Raw genomic sequence first — 27,184 nt, forward strand, 5'->3', positions numbered from 1 at the left:
CTCCAGCTCATTTTACAGATGAGGAAACTGAGGCAGAGTGAAGTGACTTGCCCAGGGTCACACAACTAAGTGTCTGAGGCCAAATATGAACTCAGGAAGATGAGGCTTCCTGACTCTAGCCCCACTCTAGGCACTACGATGCCACCTAGCTGCCCCATCCTAGGAGAAATAAAACAAGACACATAGATAATAATCAGAGAAACCGACCAAAGAATCTCAGCATTAGGAAAAAAAAAATCCTACCTGAACCTAAATAATCTCCCTCTATACTATATCTGACAAATAGATGGGAAACCCACTTCTTCTGCAGACAGCCCATTCCAATTTTGCATAGTTGTAATTTTTCAGAAGTTTTTCTTAACCTTGACCTGAAATCAGCCTCTTTTAAAATTCCACTCTTTACTCCCAGTACTATCTGAGGCCTCATAACTCTTCCACTTGACAATTTTTTCAAATGTATCAAGATAGCCATCATGTATCCTTAAGAGTTTTCATTCCACCAAGAGCTCAAAACCCTTCTCAGTGTGGTGATAACAGTTTCTACTCCTCTGGCAGGATGAGAAATCCCCAGCCAGCTTGTTCTGTCCCATTAAGAGGGAGCAGCAGATAGCGTACTTGTCCTGGAGTCAGGAAGATGTGAGTTCAAATTCAGTCTCAGACACCAGCTGTGTGACCCTGGACATGTCATTTCACTGCTGTCTGCCTTAGTTTCCTCAACTGTAAAATGAGGTTGTTGTAAAGACCAAATAAGATGATATATGTAAAGCTCTTAGCCTGACACACAGTAGGCACTTAATAAGTACTTATTTCTTTCCTTCTTTCCATCAACAAGCTTTCTAGCTCCCTTTTCCACATTCTCTGAAAGCTCACTGGCTATCACTCTGGGATCTTTGGGGAGTCTCTCCATTCCACTGACCAAATAAAACAGACTGTGTTGCAGAGAGAGAGTCCTGGGAGGGAAGACATGAGTTCTAGTCCAGACTTCATCAATAAGATCTTATGTAATGGCTCATATTTATGATGTTCAAAGCACTTTACCCCCAATAACCTCATTAAGTAGATAGGGCAAGTGGTATCCCCATTTCACAGCTGAGGAAACTGAAAGCCAGTGATTAAGTGACTTGCTCAAAATCACAGGGACATTAAATGGTAGATTCTCCTAACTCCTACACCACTGTACCAGGCTGACTTCTCTACAGGCAAGTTACTGAATGACAGAATCATATAACTATGGAACCATTAGTGGTCAGATAATTTGACCAGGGCGGGGCAGGGGTGGAGGGGTGGAGCTGTAGCCTCAAGGCTACATGTGGTCTTCTAGGTCCTTGGATGCAGCCTTTTGATTTGATTCCAAGTTTTACAGAACAAATCCTTTTATTAAGGGGATTTGTTCTGTGAAGTTTGGATTCAGTCAAAGGGCCACACTTGAGGACCTAGAGGGCCACATGTGACCTCATGGCTGCAGGTTCCCCAACCCTGAATTTGACCCTTACATTTTATAAATGAGTAAACCGAGGTACAGTGAGGCATTGTGATTTGCCTAAGGTTCATGGTAGAAACAAGAGAGGACCCAGGTCTTCTAACTCCCACTCCAATGCTCTTTTTGGTTTTCTTTGCAGCCACCCTGAAGCTCAGTTTTCCCATCTACACAATGGGTATGATAGCTCTTACTCTGCCTGCCTTCCATAGTGGATATGACAGCACTTTGAAGAGCATAAAATATAAGTTGCTGTTATGGGGAAATCAGGGGTACCTGCTTAGCTAAAGCACACTGAGCCCTTTTAGTGAGGAATATGGCTGAGAAACATGAGAGAGCCAGGTCCACTAACCCTCCCATGGCCAGATACACTCCATTTATTTGTTCCCACACATATCTCTCCCCTCTCCCTGTTGCGTCAGGCTCACCATTGACCCTGGCTCCAATCTCTTTGGGTAAACACCCTGCAGAGAGTGGAGAAGCTGTCCTTGGCTGCCATAGCTCAGAGAAAGAGGGAGTGTGGGAGCGAGCTGGCTCCCTTAGGCCTTGTCACATAAGAGTCCAGGCTCTTTACAAACTCTATTTTGCCATATACCTACTACCTCCTTTTAAGAGCTATTCTGTACCCATCCCCAGCCCCTAGCCTGGGTCAGTCTCCCATCTACCTGTACTGCCCACTCTTTCCATCTACTGGCTCATTCTGTACTCCTCACACTCCAAGAGGCTGGCCACACTCCAGGCCATTTGGCCCAAACAAAGCCTTATAGGGTAAAGAAGCCTGCTTCCTCGAAGGCAACCAGACCAGAGCTGGACAGGAGCCTGACGCACAAGCCCCTTCTCCTCAGCCTCCACAGAACGACAGAACCACAGCCTATCTGAGCAATTAGGGAGCCAGGGATATCATCTAGGCCAACACCTTCATTTTACAGAAAGGGAAACTGAGGCCCAGAGAAATGAAATGACTTACCCAAGTCATTAGTAATCAACATGGGATCAGAACCCATGTCTCCTGATTCCTGATCAGGTGCTTCTCCCAGTCACCCCAGAGATGTTATTCTCTTACCATCACAAAAGGGTGTGGGGTATTGGAGAGAGATCACTAGCTCTTTTATTTACTGTGTAACCTTAGGCAAATTATTCCTGGGCCTCATTTCTTCATCTATAAGATGAGGGTCTAGGGAAGACTTTTATGAAGTTGAGTGCAGAGGGGCAAGAAGCAGATAAAAAAAAAAACTAAAAACCAAAAACTAAAAACTCCTGTGTGCAGACTACAGCTAGGTAGTTACTGATAACAACAGCAAAAACAAATCCATGCTATGGACTCAGGAGGTGCCCAAAAGGATCATGAGAACCAAAAAGGAAATGTAAATGCTACTGTTAGACACGTGCACATCTTTGGGGGTGGAGTCAACAATCGGTAAATAACAGTTGTCTACAGACACCAGCACAAGTCTTTATAAGCTCAGGGGAGAGAGAGAGAGCTTTGGACTATTTGCTCTGTCAGTCTTTCATATTTTCTTTACTTACATTTTTGCTTTTTTTATTTGAATGGACATAATTTTCAAAAGAAATTAAAAATCAAATAAAAGAATTGGACTATAAATTGGGGGTTCTTAATCTTTTGAGGGTCACAGTCTCCTCAGGATAATGTTTTTAAATGCAAAAAATGCATAGGATTGCAAAGAAAACCAATTATATTCAAATATACTTATCAATTTGTTGTTTGTTTGTTTGTTTTTTAATTCATGGACCCTAGGTTAAGAATAGATCAGCTAGATCAGGGGTGGGGAACCTGCGACCTTGAGGCTACGTAGGTCCTTGGGTTCAACCTTTTGATTGATTCCAAGTTTTACAGAACAAATTCTTTTAGTAAGGGGATTTGTTCTGTGAAGTTTGGATTCAGTCAAAGGGCTGCGCTTGAGGACCTAAAGGGCCAAAATGTGGCCTCAAGACCCCTGAGCTAGATGAACAATAAGGTCCCTTTCAGCTCTAAATTCTAAGGTTAGTTATGATTAGTAGGACTAAGTCTCCTAAGTAAGCCCTTCTGATTTCCTTGCACAGACAAGGCAGGGCTCTCAAGAGGGGCAGGTGAGACAAATGGCATGGACTTCCTGGCCAGACTAGTTGCAGGATAGGAGCTACAAAGATGTAGCACAGGAAGAGATCTCGGGGCCATAGACCTTGTAGGAGAGTGTGGAGTGGAAATCCCAGAGAAAATACAGAATGTGCAGGGACAGTGGCTAGATGAGGGCTTCTGGAGACATGCACTGCTCCCCAACTACACTCAACACCATCCTTCATTCCAGTCTTTGGCCATTCTGAGTTTCTTAGTGCAGCCAACTCCTAGAGTTCATTGATGTGTCTGAGTCAAAAAGTGGCACCTCAGACTATAGAAACCTCACTGGAATCTTACTGAACTACAATCAGGTAGAAACCAGCTCCATAGAAACATAGAAGTTCAAAGGAATTCCCTACGAGGAAATGTCCCATTCAAGAAAGAAGGGAATACCACTGGTTGCTGACCCCTGGTTCATTCTAGCCAAAGTTTTTCAGCCCTCTCTAGTCGGTAGATGTATCCCTAGATGACAGCTTAATTAGGGCGATCTGGGATCTAGCTGCAACTATTCACCCTTCTCTGAAAGGGGTATTGCCCCATATAACAACAAAATTCCCAGATCTGATTGTAACAAAATGGCCCAAGTATGAAGGGGACAGAAATAGCCAGGTCCCAGAACTCTCTCTGTGAGGATCTCCTTAATTAAACCCCAGCAGGGAAAGTAGTGCTAAAAAAAAAAAAAAAAAAAAAAAAAAACCCAAGATTTTATTAGGCCAGGGTGGGGAACCTGCAGCCTCAAGGCCACATGTGGCCCTCTAGGTCCTCAAGTGCGGCCCTTTGACTGAATCCAAACTTCACAGAACAAATCCCCATAATAAAAAGATTTATTAGGGGGCAGCTAGGTGGTGTAGTGGATAGAGTGTCAGCCCTGAAGTCAGGAGGACCTGAGTTCAAATCCAGCCTCAGACCAAATACTTGACACTTACTAGCTGTGTGACCCTGGGCAAGTCACTCAACCTCAATTGCCCAAAAAAAAAAAAAAAAATGGATTTGTTCCATAAAACTTGGACTCAATAAAAGGGCCACATCCAAGGACCTAGAAGGTCCTCTAGGCTGCAGGTTCCCTACCCCTGTATTTGGCCATTAAGGGAAAGTGTTACATCGAGCAAATAAAGGCACAAAAACATTGAGGATGGTCACTTTACAAAGTTATTGAGTTGCTCTATCATTTAATTTTCTCTGACCCCACCTCCACTAGATTGGGGGTTTTCACTCCTCTCCTGGACCAGAGGGTCAGAAGGAAGCCAGGGAGCCCAAAGACTAGGAAGGAAGTAGGAAGGCAGCCCAGACTGATGTGTCAGCACCTCCCCAGCCTTGGAGAAACCTTATATCTGTAATCCCAACATCATCTGGCCTTGCCCAGGGCTTTGCATGTAGGTAGAAAGCTCAAGTGAGTAGCTGTTAACGAGTTCTGGACTGCAAAGAATTGCCTCATTTGAGTGATCATTGTGGGGCAAGAGGGGGCACCGACCACTCTTTCTAAATGCTTCCTTTTTCACTAATAGGCCCCTAATTCAGGCACTGGCAATTTTGTCTTTGTATGCCCAGCCTTATATATAGTAGGTCCTTAATAAAGACTTGTTCAATTCAAATTAATTAAATGGTCAGAACCTAGCTTAAGCTCTTTCCTTCCTACTTCCCAACGGACCCACAGTAGGTGCCTCCTAGAAGCAGGAACCAGTGCATGGGGAAGGACAGAATTAAAGTTGGGTGAGAAGGAATTTCCTGTTTTCCACAAAAGTTTCTTCCCTCCTCAGTTTATTTCCTTACAAACCTGTAAACTTCCTTTGTCCTTTGCACATCTAGAAAATAGCAGCAACATATATAACCTATATCAAACTGTTTACTGTCTTAAGGAGGAGGGAGAGAGGGAGAAAATTTGGAACTCAAAATTTTATTTTAAAAAATGTTTAGAATTGTCTTTAAAAAAGATTTAAAAATAGCAGCAGATTTAGGAAGAGGAAATAAGCTGCCTGGAGATGACAACATTGCTGAAGTTCAAAGGGGAAATGCAAGTTACTTACAAGTCCATGCACCGAGCCCAGAAAAACCTATGTTTGAGCCCACAAATTACTAGCTATGTGCACCTTAAGTAATTCTCTGAGCCTGCTTCCTCATCTAGAAAATGAGAATAATACCTGATACAAAAATACTTTACAAATTCTAAAGGGATAGAAATATATAGAGAATTATTCTAATTATTGCTTTTTTAATTGACAAATTTATTGGGTTTTTTTAATCGACAAATAGTTGGGATTTCAAAAAGAAGCCCACCATGTGAGAGAGAGTTACATAGGGCTTGCTTCCCTCTGTCTTCAGGTCAGAATGGGGTCCGCAACTAACCAAAGATATGAAGAACTGAGACAGAAGGCAAAAGAGAGGGAAAGTTTCAGAAATGTGACTCAGAAAGAGCAGGGACTATGCAGTCTTGAGGTGGGCAAAATAATAAGCAGGGATTGACAACGGAGCTTAGAATCCTGAAAAGATTTATCTCCATACGGAAGATCAAGCGCAGGCATTCTTCATTCTCACAAAGGATACAAGCAGTGGTTTGAGATGAAACAGTAGCAGGGAGGGTGACTAGAAAACAGGAGGTGCTTCTGACAAGGAATAGACCACCAATCTGGGAGTCGCCTCTCCCACAAGGCTTATCAAATGGAATACTTAAAATGCTCTTACCCACTCCTCCCCAGTCATCCAGATCCTATGAAATCTTCGGGGATAACTCCAGCCCTCTCTGTCCTGTATTGTTCCAGAATAGTCTGTCTACCCAACCAGACTGTTAAGCTCCTCGGAGGCAGAGACAATTATGGCAAGGCCTTTTGCATCCCTACCCAACGCCCTGTTCAGGGTTGTTCACGGAGCAGGTTCTCTGAATTTGATACTTGCTTAATTGAATTGCCTGGGCCACACAAATTAGGATGGGCCTTGTACTTTCACCTCACTAGAAAGAAACTGGGCTAAGCCCAAAAGAAGTTGGGCTGGGTCCAAGTACGGATTTTTCATAAAAATAGAAAACAAGGTGACCTCCACTTATCACTATTACATTTTTGCTCTGAGCTCTTTCAGCTGTGCCATTCCTGGGACTCTGGGCTGGGGGGGCGGGGGGGAGGGGGGGGGGGGCCTGATGCTAGCAGATGCTAGGAGGCTGGGCCCCTACTGTAAAGGTAACTTTTTTGGTACTTGTCTAGAGGCAGGGAGAGGGAAGAAATCATCTTAGAAGGGTGTGACTAGCTTAAAGTACTTTTTTGATTAAAGGTAAGGATGAGAGAAATCCTTCTTCCCCAATTCTACCCCACCCCCATGGCCCAAATTAATCTCCCTTCCTTTAAGAAGTCTTCCCCTTGAAGCAGCTGGGTGGAGCAGTGGATAGAGCACCGGCCCTGTAGTCAGGAGGACCTGAGTTCAAATCCAGCCTCTGACACATAACACGCACTAGCTGTGTGACCCTGGGCAAGTCACTTAACCCCCATTGCCTAAAAAAAAAAAAAGCATTGCCCCCCAAGTTCAGGCCTAGGTGAGATTAAGAAAACTTATGTTGTTATTACTGTTTAGTCATGTCTGAGTCTATATGACCCCATGGAGTAGTCTGTCATTTCCTTCTCCAGTATTTTAAAGGATCCCCGAACTTGTCTTTTTGGGTTGTCATATTTTCCAGAAACTATGGACCCAGTGTCCCCATTTTACAAATGAGGAACAGAGGCAAACAGGGGTTAAATGATTTACCCAGGGTCCCACAGCTAGTAAGTGTCTGAGGCTAAATTTGAACTCAGATCTTCCTGACTCTAGGTCCAGTCCTTTATCCGCTGGGCCACCTAGCTGCTTCAAAATAAGGTCTGGCTGACCCTTTGCCGGGAATGCTACAGGGATTATTCTGCAGCCAGGATGGGTCAGACTAGAGGACCTTACGGGTTCTTTCTGATTCTAAGATTCCACAATTCTAATGAGGGTTCACTTAGTACAATTCTGTAGTAGCTGTGCAACCATGGGAAAGTCCTTAAGCCTCTCTGAGCCTCAGTTTCCTCATAATAACACAGACATTACTAGAGTACTTAAAGGTTTATAAGCATCAGCAGGGCCCACCTCACAAAGATTGTGAAGAAAATTTTACTCTTAACGTAAAGCTTCCAAGTTACCATGATTACAGGAATGTCCAGTGGTGCTATACTCACCCAGGGCTGCCTAGCCAGCATGATTTGAAGTGTATCCTGTTAATTCTCTAAAAAAACTCCATTAAAATATGTTTTGCAGGATTGTACATGTATAACCTATATCAAATTGCTTACCATCTCAGGGAGGGGAGAAGGGAGGGAGAGAGGAAGAGAATTTGAGACTCAAAATTTTAAAAAAGAATGCTAAAAATTGTTTTTACATATAATTGGGAAAAAATAAAATATTGTTCAAAAAAAAATCTCCATTAGCATTGGCAGCTACTGGGACTTCCTCCTACCTGTGTGACCTTGAACAAAACACTCCAACTTCTGGGGCCAAACCCTTGAGAAAACTAAGGCCCAGAGGGACAGTAGTTTGCCTAAAGGTCACACAGATAATGAGTAGCCAAAGCTGGAAGAAGAAATAGGCCTTAGAGACTAGCTAAAAAAACTTCTTTCCACAGATGAGGGAGCTTAAAGCCCATATCGGGGAAGGGATTTGGGACTATAGAAAGTCAGGGCCAGAAGGATGAATCCTTAGAGACCTTCTAGACCAGGGATAGAAAACCTGTGGCCTCAAGGCCTCGGTTTCTCAACCCTGTAAAAATCTAGACCAACCCGCTCTTGTGCAGATGAAGAAACAGGGACCCAGAGATGGGAAGCTGTTTGCCCAAGGTCACACAGATAGTATATTCTTAGCATCATAGGCTAATGGGTCTAAACCTTGACAAGACCTCAGAAGCAAGTTAGCCCAATCCTTTCATTTTACAGATGAGAAAACTGAGGCCAAGGGAGTGACTTGCTCAATATCATGCAAGTAAGAAGAAGCAAAGCCTAGAAAGAAAGAAGTTTATCTCCCTCACCAAGGCAAAGAGAGCTAGCTAGAGGGATCTGAGGACCTCAAAGGCCTAGAGAAGAATGACAATATCAAAGGCTGATACAAGGGATTCAGGCCTATAAATAAAAACTCACAGAGAAGATTCTTCAAGCTCAGCTGGTGTACCATGTCCCTTCTCACATTTCTTTACAAAACTGAGAACTCCAGCAAATTCCTAGTACAAATGACCTCATCTGATCTATTTCTTCTTTGAGAGGAGGGAATTCTAAACAAGTGAACCCTGGGGACCTGGTGATATTAAAATCAGGGAAAGCAGGGTTCAGGAAAGCTAAGTACAGGGTCAGCTAGGTGGTGCAGTGGATAGAGCACCAGCTCTGGAATCAGGAGAACCTGAGTTCAAATCTGGCCTCAGACACTTGACACTTACTAGCTGTATGACCCTGGGCAAGTCACTTAACCCATTGCCTAGCCAAAAAAAAGAAAAAAAAAAGAATGGCTGAGGAAAGCAAAGTACAAGGAGGTTCACAGAGTTTACAGTCTTGTATCCATACTGGAGACTCAGTTATAGGATCATAGATTTAGAGTTGGAAGGAGGCATCAAGCCCAACCTCGTCTTTTTACAGATGAAGGAAGAAGTATGCCAAGGGTAAGTGTTTTGCCCAGGGTCGCACAGCTAGTAAGTGGCCAAGGTCATATTTGAGCCCAAGTCTTCCTGACTCCAAGAGCAGGACCCAATCTATAACACAAGGTTGCCTCTCATAGATTTAGAACTGGAAGAGACATTGGGGGCCATCTAATCCAGCTCCCTCACTTTGGGAATGAAGAACTGAGGCCTAAAGAGCTTAAGGGATTTGTCCAAAATCACACAGGGAGTAGAGAGAGAATCTGAACCCAGGTCCTCTCCATTCAAATTCACCATTCTTTGCACTGCATCACAGTGGAGTAGAGACATCTCAAAATGTTTTTTCATTGATCTACTGGTATATGAAATTAAATTCTTACATATATACATGCATTTTTTAAAAAGCTTCAATTCTAGGTTAAAAATAGAATGAGGATAGAACTAACTAGCCCCTCCCGATCCTTAGTTCATTACTGGCCATAATAGTCAAATTATCTTGGTGACCCTCATCAAGAGCTGCTGACCCAGGAAAAAAGAAGTTCCATTTCCCCCACCCCCTCCGCAAAAACAAAAACAAAGAGTTTCCAACCCCCTCCCTTGCCAGATCCCTACCAGGTTCAACAGAGAGCAAGGCTTTGCAGCTGGCCTGGCCCAACTCATTGGTGGCGGTGACGGTGTAGTGACCAGCATCAGCTAACTGGGCTTCCTGCAGCAACAGAGTGTGCCGCTCGCCTTCAGCCCGGATGAGGACCCGCTCATTGTTCTGGAGGGTTGTGCCATCTTTTTGCCAAGACACTGCAAGGAAAGCATCAGGAACAGGTCACTCTGGGACCCTGAGCTCCTCCTTGTTGCTTCTCCCAGAGGTCTCTAGAGGGAGCAGGACAAAGCAGGAAAACATCCCTCGCCAAGAGCCCTTGGCTCTCTCCTCTCCTCCCCACTCACGCATCCCAGACCCCCATCCCAGAGCTTACCTTGGGCTGGGGGGTTGGCTGTGACAATACATTTGAGCATCGTGTCGAACCCTGGAGCCACCACCACACTTTGCAACGGTATCTCAAAGACAGGCGCTTCCAAGGGCTCCTCTCCAGCTGAGACATAGGAGTCATCCGAGGATTCTGGGGACACAGAAGTGTTCACAGACTCAACAAAGACGTACAAAGCATTGACTGTATCTGCTACATTGCACTGTACAGGATGTCAAGGGGGATACAAGGTATCACTACAGTCTCTGCCCTCAAGAAGTCTACAGCCTAGTTAGGGAGAAAAGACATGAACACATGAGAAATTAAAAATAGCTACAAGGGTTCGACAAGAGAATAATGTAAGAGGTGTCACAGGGCCACCAAACAAGAGGAGTAGACAGGCAGTGTCCAGGTTGATTCAGCAGAGCCCTGAAGGAACTAGAGGGAAGCAGAGGGGAAAGGCCTTTCAGACTGAGAATGACATGCCTCCCCAACCGCCTTGCGCATTATTGGCCTCAATAAATACTCAGTGACTGCTTCATCTAACTACCATCTCTTCTTTTTTTTATCTCATAAACTCTGGGCCCCGGGCTCTAAACAGTAGCACCCCAGGAAACCTCCAAACCACAGCCAGTGTCCTCAGGGTATTTCATCAAACATAACTTAGCAGAAAGAAAGAAGAGGTGGGAATCCAAATGGTCTGCCTCTTGTCTTTTGCTCACTTCTCATCCCACCCCCACCAGAAAATCACTTCTAGCTGGAGGAGACTGAGAGAAGTGGGGACGGTGGATGGGAGAGAAACAGGAGATTCTACCAGGTTCAAAGAAAATGAAGAGAGAGCTGACTTATGTGCCCTGCTCTTTCTGGGCCTCACCAGCTCTATGCCAGTAGCTAACTTTGGCCCTAAACCCCTCAAAACATTCCACTGGGAGGGGTCTACTTTCTCAGCCACTTAACGCCAAAAGGCTCTAGTTTGCCTTCCCTGACAAATTGCCCTCCTTGGAAAATTCAAGAGGCGAAAAGAGAATTCCTCTCTGAAAATTCTCCCCAGTCTCCTATGCTCCCTATCCCCCGGGGGACCGTACCAAGGTCAGGTGAGGTAGGCCGTGTCCGATGATGACCTTTGCCCTTGCTACGGGGCACTCGCCGATCCCAGGCCCCCCAGGGTCCATCCTCCTCTGGGCCTCTTCGTAATCTCTTCTCTGCTTCAGGCCCAGGCTGGTTCTTTTCCAGGTTTGGGGGGATGGCAGTCCCCTCTGGCTCAGGCATGGCCCAGGGTAAGAAGCGTACAGCTTGCATGGGGGGATCACGCTTCCTGCCTAGATGTGCTTTTGTCCTGGGCTCAGGGGGCTCGGGGCTCCTGGATTCCTGAATAGCCCTCCCCCGAGTAAGTGGGAACTGTTCTCTCCGACGAACCTCCTGCTGGTGGCCTTCACCAAGTTCTGTCCTGCCTGCCAGCCCTCGGCCTCTGGCCACACTGGACCCTTTTCCTGTTGCTTCCTCTCCAACCTTCCCCACGCTGCTCAGGGCCAGCTGCTGGATAGTGGAGGTGCTCTCTGGTGGGGGAGTCTTTGGGGTAGAGGGGCTAGAGAAGAGGGGAGGCTCGGCTGGGTCCCGGGGAGATGGGGCCCTCTGCAACGTGGACCGCAGAGACTCGTGAGATCGAACTAATTCTTCCCTGGAGGCTGAGCGGCGGATGCGCCCCAGCTCCTGGGCAAAGCGGAGCTCGAGGTCAGAGGACGGGCTGGGGCTACGCAGCCGGACCCGCTCATCCAGCGAGGCTGCCTTCTGCCGAAATGCCCAGCGCCTCTCTGCCACAGTGCCTAGCTCGCCTCGTAACTCTTCCCTTGAGGTCCCCGGTGTGTCCCACTGCCCGCCTTCGGCCTTTGGCTGATCCAGGGACCGTGCCTTCCTCAAGGGAACCCATGCCCTCAGAGGAACCGGGGAATCACTCTTCTCCAGGCTACGCCGACGCTCCTCAAAGAACTGCAGCTTGTCTAAGATCCGGGAGCCAGCTCGCACCAACCGCGGGGAGCAGCGCACCCCAGAAAGGCGGCCCGAAGCTTCACTCACAGGTGTCTGGGAGCGAGACTCCAGGGTGCCCGCCAGCGAGGGCCCTGATGACTTGGGCTTCTTCCCCCTCTTCTCTTCCAACTCTTCCAGGGGCCCTGGTTCCTGAGGCTTCCTGTGGGGCAAGGTGGGGATGGCAGGGGGCTGCGTAGCAGGCCCAGGAGGAGGCCGTTTCCCCACCCTTGGGGAGGGTGGCGGGAGCAGAGCTGATTTGGAAGGAGGTGGTTGGGCAGGCCTTCTTGGAGCCTCACTGGCAGTCTGGGGCTGAGGGTCGGGGTCCTCTCTTCGAAGCCCACCCTGTGGCACACTGCTGCAAATCAAGTCAGAAAGAGTGAGCTGGCGTTAGGGACGGGGCTTCCGCACACAGATTTGGGGAAAGCTGCATGGGGCAGGAGCCCAAAGGGAAGGAAGATGGGACATCTGAGGGTCGAACAACCACCAGGACCCCACTGAGTGCTGTGTGCAGACTGCAGCCAGAGCTGGAACTTGGGCCTACGCGGGGTCCTTGGGAGACAGAGGCTGGCTCTGAGTATTAGGGCCCAAGCTGGAGGAAGAAAGGTATAAACTCCAGACACGAAAAACATTTGGCCCCAGTAATCCTGGCCAGCCTTCTTTCCCCAGCCACCAAAGCTGGCAAGCAGCAGAGACAGAACCGAACAAAAGGGAAAGAAAAGAATGAGGCTGAGGATCTGAAGGATGAAGTGAGAGAGGGAAAGGTGAGAAGGAAGCTGAGCTTAGTGAAAGACCTGAAGAGAATGCAACCCTTTCAGACCTGCCACCAGGCACTCTCATTTTCAACCATGATATTCTCTCCTTCACTGCAGCTCCTAAGAGGAGTGGTATCTCCTTGTCTTTGCCTCGCTAACCCCAGTCATAATCCTTTCAGAGAAATGGATCAATAACCACTCAACTCTTGGGGGCAGTGCACACAGCTGGCATGGGTGCTCCCAGGGGCCCATCCCCAAGCACTCAAGAACTTTGGAATTTGCATTTGTCATCCTTGAGACCCTCAGAATCTCAACTGCTACCATAGGTAGAAATTCTTTGCCAACATGGGGTTACACCTACATGTGTTTCTTCTAGGTAAATACAATTAACCTTTAGTCTCTTGGAGTCCCCCACCCACATATTCAAGAATCTCCCAAATGGAAATGAGTTCAGAAATTATCTATTGAAAGAGGCTGAGGGAATGACTAGGAAGGGACCAGCCAAGACCTCTGGCCCACAGGACCTTGATGGCTCAAGGTCTTAGATTTCCAACTCTCACATCTCAGGCCTCCACTGGACTTGAAGTCACCCACATCAGCCCTATGGGGTCTCTGTTAAAACACTACCTGATCTCTAGGATAAGGAAAATTGCAAAAGAAGGCCAGAGCATCTTTTGGGGGCCATCCTTCCTAGGTCACATCACTCCCAATCCAGGGCCATTACAGGGCCACACACAAAGTAGAAATCTTAATACATATGGCAGTCTGACTGCCTGACCCCTGTGTGCTAGTGCCAAGGTTCTGATGGAGGGATGAGTACAATGATGGAGTCTTGGGGGGAGGGCGGTTACAAGGTGCCTTGTGGGAGACAAGACTAGAAATAACATCAACAGGAATACAGAGCATTCTGGGAAGAAGATGAGGGAGGGCTGGTTTCTCTCAGAGAAGGATGTATTTATGAGATAAGGAATCCCATTGAGTTATCCCAGGAAGTGGAAGTTGGCAGGAGAGGCAAGGGGCCAGAGTTGAGAAGACCCTTTTACTGGGAACTCTGCTCCAGGCCCACCTCCAGGCTGGTCTCTGTGCCACAGACATCACTAAGGAAATGGGTGCCTGGGAGGTTGCCATGGCAACTCCAGGCTCCGGCTGGGGCCTTGTTGGAGGAGGAGGCCACAGGAGCCGCATGTCCGAGCAGAAGGGTCATCTAGCTAATGCTATTAGGCAAGTTTCCCCTAAATCAGAAAGGTCCCCCCACCACCTCATCCCTATCCCACCAACCACCTCACCCATCTCCAAAACAATCCTCCTGCCCTTTCCCTTGCCATCAACAACCACTCTCCCCCTTCATCCTCCCAACCAACCCCTAGATCCAAACAAAAACCTTCTGTATCACTAGTTGCCCCCCAACCCATCTCCTAAAATGCTACCCCCCATCCCAGCACCAGCCACTCCCCGCCACCTTCCACAGTACCCCCACTGTGTCACTCTATGCTCCTTTCCCAGAATAGCTTCCCATACCAGACCACCCCACCCCAGCCCCTCCCTGTCTTTTCCTTCAAGAACGGCCCCATGCCAATGCTTCTTCACCCCCAAGCCATGCTGTTCCCCAAAAGAAGGGAGAACCTTCCTTTCACCTCACCTTACTGAACCTGCCTCTTCTGCTCCCACACCCCACCCAGACTTCCCCTTCCCCACCCTTCCCCTGCTTCCTGACTTCCTCTCTCCATTTGCCCCTTCTGCCCTCCCTCCTTCCCCTTCTGTCTGCCCTACCACCTCGCTCTCTTCTCTTTCCCAGCAGCTCTCTTGCTCTCTTCCCTTTCTCTCTCCCACTCTCCTGGGAACTGCAGTGCTGAGAGGTTCTGTTTCTCACAGAAAAGGGCCAAATGCGAACAGGGATATGAAGGGAAAATGGAAAAAAAAAGCAGCATCTGCTAAGACAGCAGGAGCGGAGGGGGCCAAGGGGGGGGAGGAAAGGGGGAGGAGACACTGGGAATGATGTGGGAGCTCGGATGGGGGAGGGGGCATGGGGATCCTGAGGGCCATGGAGATGAGGGGGAAGGAGAGAGGAGAGGATGGAGGAATCCAAAAGGCAATGGGAACATAATGATGAGGCCAGGGCAGGTGGGAGCAGAAGGGGTTTGAAGAATGAGAGACAAAGAAAAAGACATGGTGTGGTGGGATGGGGCAAAAATTGTGTAGAGGTGGGGTGGATGAAGAGGAGGTAGGTCAATGGAGGGGAAATGGGTCAGTCACAGAGAGATGGAGCAGTGAGGGAGAAAATGGGCCAGTGACTGGGGGGGGCGGGGGCAGTGCAGGGCAGTGTGGAGAAGTGGAGATGCAGCAGGGCCAACCAAGGCCATTACTTACACGTGTATGGAGAGAGCTCGTCCTCTGTACAGGCTGAACGCGCTGCCGTACAGGTCACTGGCCACCGAAAGGCTATCCTCTGACCCCCAGCTTGTGCCCACCAGATTAGCACGAGATGCCCGCACCAGCGGCTCCACCCCCAGGTGCCGCGGCCCGGCCCCGGCCCCGGCTGCCTGTGCTTGCCTTGGGCTGCCTGGGAGCCGGCGGGAAGTACCGCCACCACCGTTGCCGCCCGCCTCCTGCTCCAACACCGTCTGCCCGCTGCCCCACCAGCTCGCCTGCTCTTCAGAGGTACCCGTCACGGAGGTCGGAGGGGTGTCAAGGGAGGAGCCCACCAGGGTGTCTGAACCCCCTAGAGAGAGGAAAAGTCATGAGCTCAGAGGCTACAAGGATACAACCCTCTTTTCCAGCCCCAGGCCTCTAAGAAAGACAAACCTGTGGGAGTGCTGAAGGCCCCATCATCTTGTAGTTCCAGGCGCTGTGTCCCTTGAGCATCACTGATATCATCTTCACCGGTCTCCGAGTCTAAGGAAAAAGGGACTTTCATGGACAAAGCCTCTATCTTCCACCCAGAACCACCACCTTCTCAGCTTTTCCTGGAATGTCTCTCTTTTCCTGACCCTGACCCCAGCATGATTCCATTGCATCATCAGCTAGGCCTATCTCCCCACTCCTCACCTTCTCCTCTATTTCCATTCCCAAAGTTCTCCCCATCACCCCTCTGGGCTCCTAGTTCCTCCTCACCCCTACCACCCACACCACTTCCGACAGCACTGGGTTTGCTTCCAACCACCTAAAGGAACCCAGGGGTGATCCCCACTATACCCCTGCCTGCTATTCTCCAGGTCCCTCTCTATAACACCAACATGGTCCCAGGTTTTAAGGGACTCAGATTCAGGAGTAGAAGGGAACATCAACCCAAAGAAAAATGGCAGTCGCTGTCACACCTTACTCTCACCAACTCACAGGGCCAGCCCCATTCTCCACCCCAGACCAGCAAATGGTGTTGGGGCCAGGCCCTGAGGCCAGGAACCCTCAGGAGGAACGGAGGAGCAGAAGGGCAGGACAGAGATCCGTTTCCTACCGTAACTTTGCTTTCTGCAGGAGCGGAAAACTTCGCTTCCATAGGAGCAGCAGGAGAGAGACATCGACAGACTGTTATCAGAGCGTCTGTGGGGCAGGGCATGATGGGGCAGATGGAGTAGAGGGGGAAATTGGGCTTCCCAGTTCCCAGAGATGTTCTGCAGGGACTGAGTGGGGGAACCTGGGGGCAGAGCCCCACACTGCTGACAACTAGTTACTTCTCTCCCTGGATTTATCTAAAGGTTCCTATTGTACATAGAATAATTAGGTCCAGGTATGTAAGGTTTGCTTGTTTGGTTTTTTTTCTCCCCACCAACCCCTTCCTCCTCAATTATACTCTGTCCTTGTGGCCTATACATATACAGACGTACCCCAGTGCTCACACTTGCAAGCTGGAACAACTAGGTACACACACACACACACACACACACACACACTCACACACACACACACACACACACCCATACACACACACACTTATTGCCACACCAAACACACTGTAGGGGACCACATCCAAGTCACTGGTCTGGGGCCCTTCAAATCCATGAAAACACCGTACTCTATATCTGGAATGCTTACTCTCAAATTTCTCTCTTCTCTCTGTCATCTCTGTCTCTGCCTCTGTCTTTCTGTCTCTCTCACACACATACACACACACACCCACACACAATCTTCCCCCTAAAAAGTCCAATGGTTAGATTTAAAGTCAGAACTCCTGGGTTTTGTTCCAAGTTCCCTGAAATCCTGTTGAATTCTGAGCCCATTTTCCCCTCTTTGCCTCAGTTTCTCCATCTTTGCAATGGGAAAATAAATCCCATTTAGAATTTACCAAAGTGAGGGTGTCTACCTTTCCACATCTACAACCATGAGTGGGACAAGCAGCCAAACAGAAGTCCCAGAGATGAGGAACAGAAGACCTAGGCCCTTTCTGTGGACTTGACTCTAGTTTTCCCTGACTCCTGTCCCTCTCTTGGCTGTATACCTTCAAGTCAAAGGGCTATGCCAAATCCCAAGGGGTTACTCAAAGCAATAAGGCATCATCATGGCTCTGACCCCTCATCCAGGAGTCTGGAGAGAATCTAGCCAAGTGAGCCTGGGAAGGGTACCATTGGGAAGAGGGGTATAAAGAAGGACAGCCACAGTCCCACGCACCATGGGTGAATCGACCAAAGGCCCGCCTCGAGTGGCCAGTTTTCTGAAAAAGAAAAATCAAATTGATTTGTTATGGGAATTCACCCCAATTTAACAACATTCCTAATCCCAGAGACCTGTGGTATGGGAGCACAGGGAGGTAAGGGCAATATATAATACTAAGACAGAGCATTTGGGGGATGGGATTCTTTGTTGGAAACCCAATGACCAATCTTTCCCCAGAGGGATTCCCATTGGGTTTTCTGGGATCCCTACACCTACAACAACCCTGCTACTAAGCATCTGGCCCTCCCTGATCTCAGAGCACCGAGATTGTATGCATGTTCATGCCAGCCAAGAAAAAATGGTGGTCAATGTCACGCTTTACTAGGGGAGGGGAGGAGGAACATTCATGGGATAGACCTCTGATCAGTGTCCAGGCTTTGGACATCCAGGAACCTTAGGCCCAGGAACATGGAGAACCTCAACATAAAGTGGTAGGACAAGGGAGAACAGGGAGACCTTGGGGGACTCTGAGGGTCAGAGATGTGGGAGGGCTTGGAGCACATGAAGAAGGGAATGAGTGAAAGAAGGGACTATTGAGGAAAGCAAAGCAAAGGGAGAGAGAAGAGCATGGGGAATAGAAAGTTCTACATAAGAAGGCTCTACATGGTATAGGACCATGGGGAGATACAGGGCCATAGAGATAAGAGGGCTGAGGAGAGCGCCTAGACACTGGAATATATGGGAAGGTGCCAGTGGAGGGGACATATGGGTCAGGGACATGGGTAGGGACATCAGACATAATAGGTGACAAGGTATGGGAATCTCGGAAATAGAATGTGGGGACAGGAGAAGATGCAGGGTCACCAGGGACAAGGAGGATGTTAACATGGAGATGGAGTTCCTTCTGGGCATTTCTTAGCCAGGGAGAGCAAAGTCAGCATTTAGAAATCCAGTGAAACAGGAGATCACAAAGGTGGTTGGAATCACCCCACAGGAAGGGAGGTAGGCAGAATGGAGGCACGGGGCGTCAGTGAAAAGGATCAGACCAGGGAAGAGAAAAGGAGAGAGGGAAGGCTGATGACAGCTACGGACATAAAGGCACAGGGTGCTAAAAACCATGGGGGACAGGGACGTGGTCCTGGGGAAGGGGTGGGGGATGGGCCTTGCTAGCGCAACTCAGGGAGGGGGCATCAGGGCCCCCGCGGGTAGCCTTCCCGCAGGCTGTTCCAGGGACCGGGGCAGAAGGGGTGCCCAGGCGAGGCCGCAGCGCCCAGGGAAGGGCCCAGGCCGATGCCCACCTAGCCCTCCCTGGGGCCCCCGCCTCCGCCCCGCCCTCTCGGCGCCCCGGCCCTTGGGCCCCCCCACCCCACCCACGCGCGGCCGGGAGAGCCCTTACCTGGAACCGCTTCTTCACCCACAGCTTCTTCATGGCAGGGGGGGAGGGCCGGGCCGGGCGGCCGGAGCCAGGAGGGGACTAGGCGGGGGCGGGGGCGGAGTCGAAGGAGGAGCCGGGGGCGACCGCGGGAGCCGAGCACGAACGGGAGCCGCCTCTGCAGCCAGTCTGGGAGCCCCCGGAGCCTCCCAGGATGGGAATCGCGAGCGGAATCCGGAGCGGAATCCGGAGCGGAGAGAGAGGGCGGGCGGGCGGGCGGGCGGCAGGTGCGGGTGCGGCGCCCCGAGCCTGCTCCTGCTCCTCCCCCTGCCCCCGGGACCTCAGCCCGCGACCCTACCCCATCCCCGCCCCTGCTCCGCATCTCACCTGCCGCTCCTCTGCTCCCAGGGCGGCCCCAGCTCAGGTCCCACCCTTCCCAACCGCAGCCACCACAGACCCCTGCACACCACCCCCCAACTAAGGCCCCTCCCAGACCAAGGGGAAAGGCTTACTTGCCCCCTTGGAGCAGATGGGGAAACTGAGGCACAGGAAAGGAAAGGCATTGGCTCAGGGTAACCAGGATATAGCCCACGAGGCTCGATGTGGCCTGAACCTCACCCCCTAGTTCCAAGCCTAGGCACAGCTAAGCGCAGCTACGGCCCCCAGCTCACCTGACCTTTATACCCTGCAGTCCAAGCAAGACATACAAAGAGGAAGCATCCTCCTGCTTGTCCCAGGGTCTAAGCAGCAAGGAGCTGGGTCAAACATGGAATACAGTCCTTGCACTCCCTACCTCCTAGGATGTTTGTGAGGAAAGCACTTTGTAAACCCCAGAATGCTGTAGTAATGTGGATTATCAATTTTATTATCATCTTTGCTCAGGCCAGCCTGGGGCAGTGCATCTGGCCAGGGACTCGGCACCTCTGGGTCATAGTGCAGCATCCATCTTCCTAGAATGCCCCAGCAAAAAAAAGTAGTTAGGCCAAGCATATCTAGAAGCCCCAGAACTGTCCTCCCGGCCTAGATGTAGCCTGGGCTACGGCTTCAGGAGCCAAGCAGTGAGACAGACAATGAAAGCTAACCTCAAAACTGCCAGAGGTGTTTGAGTGAATAGCAGAGAAGATGCAACAGCTCCCACTAATATTCCTTGCAAGCACAGTCATCTCATGCCATACAACCTCCTAGAACACATATACTTGCCCTCTTACAGACAGACACACATACACACACACACACACACACCCCACTGAACTAAAATCATCATACAAATACAGGCCACAGTACATACACTGGCTGTGCCAAAATAACTATACAAATATATATTCCACATACATCACATACTTCACAGAGCGTGCATGCACACACACACACACACACACTGTACCAGTGCAGCTATAAAAATAAGAAGCGTGGCTTAGAATGTAGCGAGACCAATTTCACAAGCTACCCTTGGAAACCAGTCTCATCATTTTCTACCTGCATGCGCATGTGCCTACATTTTTCACAAACATTCAGAGGGTGATAGTTCCCAGAAACGCACACCAGGGCATGGTTTCATAGGATCATAGACTTAGAAAGAAAAAGAACTTTTGAGGCCACCTAATCCAACCCCCTTATTTACTAGATGAGGAAACTGAGGCTCAGAGAGATTGGATGACTAGCCCAATGACACACACATCTAATAAAGCCACTAGTGAGTGACAGGGCAAGAATTTGAATTTAGGTTCTCTGGTTCCAAACCCAGTACATGTTTCACTGTCTCTACCCCAGGTTCAAAGAGGGTACACTTGCCCACACCAGTACCTATCAAAGATACATGGAAGCAAAAGGGTTGATACACACCCACCTAGTCACACACACCCTCCCACAGATAGGGGAGTGGAGTGGGGAAAGAGGTAACCTGAGACCCTGTGCACCAGGAGAATCCTAGGGGCTGGCACATTCCATGTCAAAAATAGCTATTGGGCAGCAGGTGTGAGTGGCAGGACAGCTGGGTCCCACAGAGCCCCAGAGCTGCCTCACCCCAATAGGCTGTACCCCTGCCTCCTACCCTAGGAGTTGCCCCTCACTTCAGCCTTCTGGCCCTTCCTAACTCTGCCTTGTACCATGCTTTCAAGTTGGGACCTACTCCAAACAGGTCTTTACCCACACAGCTGTCTTCCCTAATGACAGTTTTCACTACCAAGTGGAACCCTGGTAACTATTCCATTTCACTCCCAGCCTACCAATTTGAGCATTCATTGGGTCCGTCTGAATCCCAGAATCCAGAGGGCCACAACAATACATTTTCCTATGCCCCATCTCCCATCCTTACCTCCACCTCACTTGACTCCTTTCCTTCTTTCAAAAGGTGCTCTCCCTTCTTTTCCCCTTTCTTTCTCTCATTTTCACCCCCTCTGATTCTTTCTTCTTGCAGTATCTCTCCTTCATACTCTCTTCATCCCAGAGATTTTTATGTAGATTTAGGGTACTTCATCTTTATATAGCTTCACCATCTAGCCCTTCCTTTCCTACTCAGTACCTCCTCCTGAAGAGGATTGAGGGAATAGGAGTTTGGGCAAGGAAATATGGGACTGGCATCTCCTCACTCCCTTTAGAATCCTTTCTGGCCCATTGTACTCCAGTATGTCCAAAACTTGTCCCCAGCCTATTCCCATTCTAAGCACAGAGAGGAAAGCAGTCTTTGAATGGGCACTGTTGGCCCTCCTGCCTGGCAATCCTCCCTGGCCCAGCTTTGCCTGTGAGCTAACGTAGAGACTTTTCTGTTCCTGTCTCCTTAGGTTCTGAAGCAACTCCCTTCTCTTCCAGGGCTCCTCACAACTCTGTCTCTGCCTTCCTCCTCTTCTCACCTCTGCCTAGCACCTGGTATGCTGATGGGCACCCAGGGCATTGAATGAATGAGCCAATGAATGAATATTTACCCGCCAATATCCTGCCCTGGGCAATGTCTTCCATTTAGCTGCGTGCCTTCATGGCAACAAGTGAAGAATTCTCCATTCAGATCCCCATCTATTCTCCAGACTCAGAACTCTCCATTTCTGATCCCTGCCTATCACCTCTCCATCTCTTTATCTCTCACCTCTTCCTTCCATTGCCCCCCCCATCTCTTTATCTCTCACTTTTTATTTCTACTGCCCCCTCATACAGGGCTTTCTGCCTCTCATATTTCTAATCCTAGATGTCTCTCTAAAATCTCAGACCTAACAGATAAATCTAACCAATTGTCCCCCTTATTCCTTTCCACTCTTGTCTCTTTTCTTGTCACAACCTTCCATTTTAGTCGCAATCTCCCCAGCCTAAATTTTGGAAATTTCATTCAGATTCTAAGCTCCCAGACATTAGAGACAAGGTCTTAGGAATTTGCTTTACTCAACACAGCATGATAGCATCATGTTTATGAAATTTAATAAACTAATGAAATATCTTAGAGAAAAGATTTCTCCCTGGACCAGGAGGTTGGATTAGTTGACCCCTAGAGTCCCTTCCAACTCTAAGACTCTAGAATTCCACAAAGGATAAAATCAGTGACATGGCTCTTTACTTCCTTTTCCCCACAACCCTCTTCCCATCCTAGCCCCTCGCCTCACTACAAAGCTGTTCATTTTCTTTTCCTTGTTTTCACTCCTAACCCTAACATTCTCCCAGATTTTCTGAATTGCACTCCATTCCCTTTCCCCTAATACACACACACATACACACACACACACACACACACACTCACACACATACACACACCCACAGGCTACATCTCCAAGCAAACTCCTCATTTATTGGGATGCCAGGCACCTTCACTGTCTAGCATTCTGAGCCAGACCAGCATTCCTGGCCAGAAAACTGCCTCCTTTCTTAAGCCAGGAACTAGTATTTGGACACTGAATTCTCTCCAGTGCCCCTGAAGTTCTGCTGTTTATACCAATCTAGAATGCTTCTCATGAGTGAGACTGAGAAATGCCAGTGTACCAGGACCACAGCTCAAACTATGATTTCAAAGGTACAGGTATAGCAGAGCTGCTGATAGCTGGTAGGGCCCAGACTCAGTGCTTCCAAGCTGTGCTAAAAATGCTGAGGCTCCTATACATACAATCCAATCCTATTTCACCCCCACCGCATTTGGTAACTAAATTGGTATCTTTTTTTCAATCCAAGGTTTCATCGGCTTTACAGATGGAAGGGGCCTTAGAGACAATCTCGTCAGATTTAAATAAGTAAGGAATTTAGAAGTCACCTACTGAATGTCCTTCATTTTACAGGTAAGGAAACTGGGCCTCAGAATAGTGAGGGGACATGCCAAGGTCACACAAATAGAAAAACACAATGATGAGATCCAGCCTCCTTGTTTTACAGATGAAGAAACAGAAACTCGGATAAATTGAAAGGGCCAAGATTACAAATGCAAGTTAGTTACTGAACCAAGTAGATATTCAAACCCAGGTCTCCTCTGATTCCAAATGTAGTGTTCTTTCAGGTACACTAAACCAAGCCTACTCCACAAGGCTGAAAGTTGCCTTTTAATGACTCCTTTTGCTTGAATGTTAGAGCTGGGAGACATCTTAGAAACCCCCTAGCCCAGACCCTTCATTTTACAGATGAAGAAACTGAGGCTCAGAGAGACATCACAGAACCTGTGTGCTTTTGCAAGACACCAGCTATGACTTGAAAGTGACCTTCCAAAGCTAGATATTGTTTAGGTTAAAAAGAAAACTTTCTAAATCAATCTGTCAATCAAGTATACATTGAGGACTGCACCAGACATCTCCTTTGAGGTTGCCCTTGATGTTCATTTTCATCTGACTTTACCAAGATACACAGTCCACTCTCTCCTCCTCCTTCCCCGTCCCTGGTCACAAAGGCAAAGTGATTCTTTGAACATCCAAATGTATAGAAATCCATCCAGCCTCCGCCTGCATCCTCACAAAACTCCAAACTGCTCCTTCCCTCGAGGCTTCTCAAGCTTCCCTCTGTCCTAGAGGACTAGCCCCAATTAAGAATGGTCCTCTCTGCAGTCTTTTCAAGTATGTGAAGCTACTTGCTAACCTTAATTACAGTGGGAAAGTGACCTGGATATGTGTATGTTTGGGGGGAAGGGAGAGGAACAGGGAGATGCAGATGAAAGGTGAGAAGGCAGCCTTCCAACATTATCCCTCCATACCCATCCCTCCGCTCTAAGGATCCAGACAAGTCCCACCCAGATAGGCTATACTTGGGCTGATCATAGAGATCATAATAAAGGAATCCCTTGAACTTCTCCCCATGCACTCTGGGCCCCTTCCCCCCAAAATCTGTTCCTCAGTCCTCTCTCTAAACCCAGAGCTGCTCTCCCCCCATATTACTTTGCCCTCAGAGTTTCTGTCCTTATCTTCTCTCCCCTCCTCCCTCCAAGATCTACATCACTCTACTTCGGCCCACTGGAAAGAAGGAAGGAAAGAAAGGAATTAAGCATTTATTAAACACCTACTATATTAGTATATTATACTATATAATATAGTATTTAATGTAATATTATACTATATTAAACACCTACTATATTATCTCATTTGATTCTCAGAACTCTGGGAGGTAGGAGCTATTATTACCCCCATTTTATAGTTAGGGGAACTCAGGCACAAAGACTTGCCCAAGATCACACAGCTAGTAAGTGTCAGGGCAGGATTTGAAGTCGGATCTCCTTGACTCCAGGCCAGTGTTCCAGCCCCTGTGCCATCCTAGAAATCATCTAACCCAACTGCCTCTTTACATTCAAGGAAACTGAAGCTTATAGAAAGTTAAGTGACTTCACTAAGGTCATACAAGAAGCAAGATGCACAATCAGGATTCAAACCTGGGTTCTTCGCTTGCTGAGCCAGTGTGCAGTTTCTATTATACCATATCTCAAGGCCAGAAACTGCTTAGCTTTTGTTTTTGTTGGTCCCCTCCCTCCCACCCAGTCCAAAGATTTGTACATATTAAGTAGGTGTTTGTTGAATTGAAATTCTAAGAGCCTATTTTCCTCTTTCCCAGCTAATTGAAGAGGAAATAAGTGAGACCAATATTCTGTTTCCCTTATGCCCCCTTCCACACTCTCTTTAACCATTATTCCCTTTCCCTCCCCAAATATTCCCCTTCCCTCATTTAATATTTTCTTCCCTTTTTTCCCTTCTTCCAATACTTTCCCTCATAGATTCCCCTTCCCCTAATACTCCCTTAAATGCACCATTTCCCTCCCCTAATAACTTCCCCATATTCTATGTGCCCCAATATCTTTTTCCTTCTCATAATGCTCCTCTATCTCTTTTTTGCCTTTAGATATAAGCCTAGTTTTTAATTAATTTATTTAATTTAATATTTTGCAGTCCTGGTACCTAGCTCTTTCCCCATAATCTTTTATTATGTTTGAGGGCTCAGACTAAATTGGGGATTACAAATCCATCTGATGATGAGGTATGAGGTAGGATAAGGAAGATAGGGGAATGACCATGCCATTCCCAGACATCAAGAAGAAAAACATTCTCCAGTCCAACCCAAACACCTTTCTAGGCCAACTGAGAGCAACTGGGCAGCTCTAAGGTGTGGGCCTGCCTGGAGGTCTTAAGGAATACAAGCAGAGAGCTGGGTACCAACCAGCAGAGACTGATCCTGCAGCACCTGTCTCCGTCCCAATCTGACTCAGTGCCACCCACCCCAGGATGACCTTTCTAGCCACTGTCATCCTCCCATCCCCTTTTGTTTCCTCTGCTTATGCTTCTCGTTCCCTGCTCCCATCACACCCCTAATCATGCTCCTTAGAAACCACACCCCCCCCAGTCAGTTGTCTTCCTCTTCCTTTTCCAAAAAATCCCTTTTCAATACGTTCTGCTTAGGCATGCAGTCATCCAGGACCCTAAGGTAACACAAGAAAGGCTAAGTAAATCAAACTTTTCTGCTATATCCCCCCAGCCCCAAACTGCCTGGTAATCTCCTTTCCAGGCAATCTGTGTTTCTTTCCCGTCTGTCTGTCTCTGTCTCTGTCTGTCTCTGCCCCTGTGTCTCTGTCTCTCTGTCTCTCTCTCTCTCTCTTTCTCTCACCTATGCAATAATCATTGTGATGTCTTCAGGGCCTAGAAGAGTGGAAAGAGGAAGCTCAGAACCACACTATATTCTATACAATAGCAGCTCCCTTCCCTCCCCATACAACCATCAGGCTCACATCCCCTTAGCCCTCCCAGTCTGTGCTCCATGGGGACAGGCTAAGGATTAATAGTCTACAGGCACCACGAGACATTCTCTTCCCACAAACCTTCATTCATCCCTTTACACACACATACACACACACACACACACACACAGAGTAACATACAGTTGGAACTCTATACAGCAGCTTGCCATCCCACCTGAGCACTCCTTCCTCACACTCCCTGACATCCTTGCGCTCTCCTATAAGCATCAGACCAGGGACTCTCTAGCTGGCTGACCGGCCTTTGGTACCATTTCACAGAAGCACCACCCCCCTCTTCTGGCCTTATTCCTATTTTGCTCCCTCCCTCCAGCCCCTTCACCTCTCACACTCCCACCATCCCTTCTGTACCTATCTCTCCAAATGCCCACAGTCACCTCAAACCTAATTTTGACCAAATTTGAACACTTGCCCATATACCTTTTCCTTACCCGAGTCTCATCAGCCTCCTCCACCCTCGCCACCCCATCAGCTGGCTGCTGGGCTCTGGCCACACTAACACCCATAAATCATGAGGCATTGAAGAACTGCCCCTCCTCCCACTCCCTCCACAAACACACACTTTCCAGCTAAAAAGTAAAATACAAAGGGAAGGAGAGTGAAAGGGAACTGATTCCATGAGACCCTCCCCAAGGGGATGCTCTCAAGGCATCTGCCTGAGGCCCCAAGAGAGAATACTAAGTATGTGCCCTGACTCTTTAAAATTATTTCTGGCTCCTTGGACATTGAACACAAAATATCAATTAGAAATGAAAGGATCTTTGATCACCCACTCAAAAGTCCTCGTTTTACAGATGAAGAAACTAAGATCCAGGGAGATGAACCTAGAATTCTAGCTCCTAGAATGCTAGAGCTGGAAGGGAACCTGAGCCCAAATCCTTCGTTTTATAAACAAGGAAACTGAGGCCCAAAGAACTATGGGACCAAGATTATGTAGCTAGTTAGTGAGTGAGACTGGACTAAAACCCAGGTTTTCTCATTCTCCTGCCCCAACTTTTCTCATTAGCTCTGACTCTACATAAGGAGAGACCTCTCCTGCCATCAACATTCCTCATATTATCCTTCCTTGTCAGACCCCTGGCCCAAGTAGGAA

The 27,184-nt window shown here is 48.3% G+C and overlaps 1 protein-coding gene across 5 annotated transcripts in view; it reads right to left on the minus strand.

Moving 5' to 3' along the window:
- Nucleotides 1–27,184, minus strand: part of SPEG (striated muscle enriched protein kinase) — an 81,105-nt gene that overhangs the window by 53,146 nt on the left and 775 nt on the right. For 2 of the 5 annotated variants that reach the window (XM_027873802.1, XM_027873805.1), the window contains exons 2-6: nucleotides 15,746–15,835; nucleotides 15,311–15,662; nucleotides 11,252–12,546; nucleotides 10,176–10,319; nucleotides 9,817–9,999 (exon numbers count right to left, since the gene is read on the minus strand). In XM_027873802.1, coding sequence (XP_027729603.1) covers nucleotides 9,817–9,999; nucleotides 10,176–10,319; nucleotides 11,252–12,546; nucleotides 15,311–15,662; nucleotides 15,746–15,835 — 2,064 coding nt within the window. Of the gene's footprint in view, nucleotides 1–9,816; nucleotides 10,000–10,175; nucleotides 10,320–11,251; nucleotides 12,547–15,310; nucleotides 15,663–15,745; nucleotides 15,836–16,394; nucleotides 16,481–17,545; nucleotides 17,589–18,926; nucleotides 18,960–27,184 lie in introns of those variants that run through there. The other 3 variants (XM_027873803.1, XM_027873804.1, XM_027873806.1) reach the window with 3 other exon arrangements.

Source organism: Vombatus ursinus, unplaced genomic scaffold (genome assembly GCF_900497805.2).
Source record: "Vombatus ursinus unplaced genomic scaffold, bare-nosed wombat genome assembly UNPS02014802.1, whole genome shotgun sequence".
NCBI classification, from domain to species: Eukaryota; Metazoa; Chordata; class Mammalia; order Diprotodontia; family Vombatidae; genus Vombatus; species Vombatus ursinus.